This window comes from Myxine glutinosa, chromosome 6, assembly GCF_964187855.1.
Source record: "Myxine glutinosa chromosome 6, kmMyxGlut1.1, whole genome shotgun sequence".
NCBI lineage: Eukaryota > Metazoa > Chordata > Myxini > Myxiniformes > Myxinidae > Myxine > Myxine glutinosa.
This window is the reverse complement of record NC_136266.1, coordinates 151,125,152-151,127,007: the sequence shown is the minus strand read 5'-3', so window position 1 is coordinate 151,127,007 and position 1,856 is coordinate 151,125,152. Positions and strand designations below refer to the sequence as shown.

The 1,856-nt window shown below is 40.6% G+C and overlaps 1 protein-coding gene across 1 annotated transcript; it reads left to right on the top strand.

The window, feature by feature from the left end:
- Positions 1–231: 231 nt before the first annotated feature.
- Positions 232–1,568, top strand: LOC137429279 (THAP domain-containing protein 6-like). The gene is made up of 4 exons (XM_068119250.2): positions 232–269; positions 429–633; positions 847–978; positions 1,154–1,568. Exons 2-4 carry the CDS (start codon positions 481–483, stop codon positions 1,418–1,420), a joined length of 552 nt encoding a protein of 183 aa, XP_067975351.2. The 5' UTR covers positions 232–269; positions 429–480; the 3' UTR covers positions 1,421–1,568.
- Positions 1,569–1,856: the final 288 nt, after the last annotated feature.

Here is a 1,856-nt window from a genome sequence, read left to right as displayed (position 1 = left end):
GTTTCAAGTATATCGGACCCGTGGTTGTCGAGAAACAGCGGTCACAGACAAACACACAGACACACAGACACACAGACACACAGACACACAGACAGACACACAGAGATTGCTGGAATTATAGATAGATAAGCATTAACTTTTACATTGTGCTTGTTCTTTCTTCAAATATAGGAGGGAGTAGCCTAGGCTACAGTCAAGATGCCCAGGCAGTGTGCACATGCACGATGCCGAAATATACAGAGGAAGGGGAATGGTCTGACATTTCATCTGTAAGTTGAATACCACAATATCTCTTCTAAATATATGACATGTATATCTCTTATTTGTGTTTACAGGGTAGTAGACCTAATAAAATCTGCAGGTTTGAGGTCTGCTTTCCATGCAGCTCAATCGGATTGAATTTAAACAATTCGCTATCTTATTTTCAGCTTCCCCACCAGTGAAGGGCATGAAGAAAGAAGAAGGAAATGGTGTATTCAGATGAAACGGGTAGAGGGGTGGAAGCCAAAGCCCTGGGATGTCGTGTGCAGCCAACACTTTTTACCTGTGGACTTCGATCTTACAGGCCAAACCAAAAGACTACGTCATGATGCAGTCCCATCAAAGTTTGACTTACCAGAGCACTTGCAAAAAGTATGTTTGTGTTGTTTGTGATCTTTTCTAAACGAACTAAAACCTTCATACTTTAATATTTGGACAGTGTGTAAAATGTGTGGGAACTATATGTAATGGTACGCGGCGGCGGACTCTTTTTTGACTCTAACTTTAAGACAGATAAAGTAACTGCATGTTTTATTCTGTGGTATACTTTACATTGACAATATGTGGCTGATGTTTGCTTTTCAGCATGAGAAGAAACGTCAAACGCAAACTTCAAAGAGGGCATTGGAGGAGCGCCAGGACGACCATCAGGCTCACATGCATGAATCCAATACTAAAAGCCTTGACAGTGGACATGTACATTCAAGTATACCTGATGTATGTATATTGGAATTAGTAGTTTAAAATGCTAGCATTGATTGATTTTTATATAAAAATTAGTCACGTACTACAGGTAATTTACATAGTCCTAGTGAAAAATCATCCTTTTTTTGGGACATATTTGTCTGGTGATATTCTGCTCATGCATATTATTTGTGCTGTGATGTTGTAGTTCCATAGCTATGCAGCGCCCGACGAAGCTGTGGGAAAAGTCAAGTTGAGGAGGACAGAGGATCGAGTGGCTGACTTAGAGCTGCAGCTGAAAAACACAAAGGCCAGAGAGAAAAGATGTAAGAGCACGTTATCATCCATAGAGGATGAGTTGAAGGAACGCAACCTCATGACAGCAGAACTAGAAGAAAAGCTCCAGGCGTACCGTGGTAGGACTTATTCATCGTATTGGTTACATTACGTAGATATATATGCCACTGGCATCTGAATGAAGTTCATTCTGTCAAACAACAAATATCATTCTGATAATCTGATTATCGGTACAACTACATCACTTTGTGTTCAATAACCATACTTTTGGTCTAAACATTACTTTCTAAAAGATTTTCATACATGAGCAATGTTTTATGTTATATATTTCGTTTCAGACTTTCCCATGGATCTATTTAAAAAATAAAGTCGTCGCCTCCGGAAGCTGTCTGTTCATTGCGGAATTGAGCCAACCAAAACTGGAAATGTTCGTGCTCAAGATGGCACACTCTGCATGGCTACTACAAGCCAGTCGGATGACTGTGACAACTTTGACAGTGTTGTGTGTGTGATGGCTGAGCATGACTATGCAAACTGGATACCACCACAGAACAAATGTCTACTGGACAACAGCATCACATACATTGCCGGATGGATAGTCAGGCGTGTGTGCA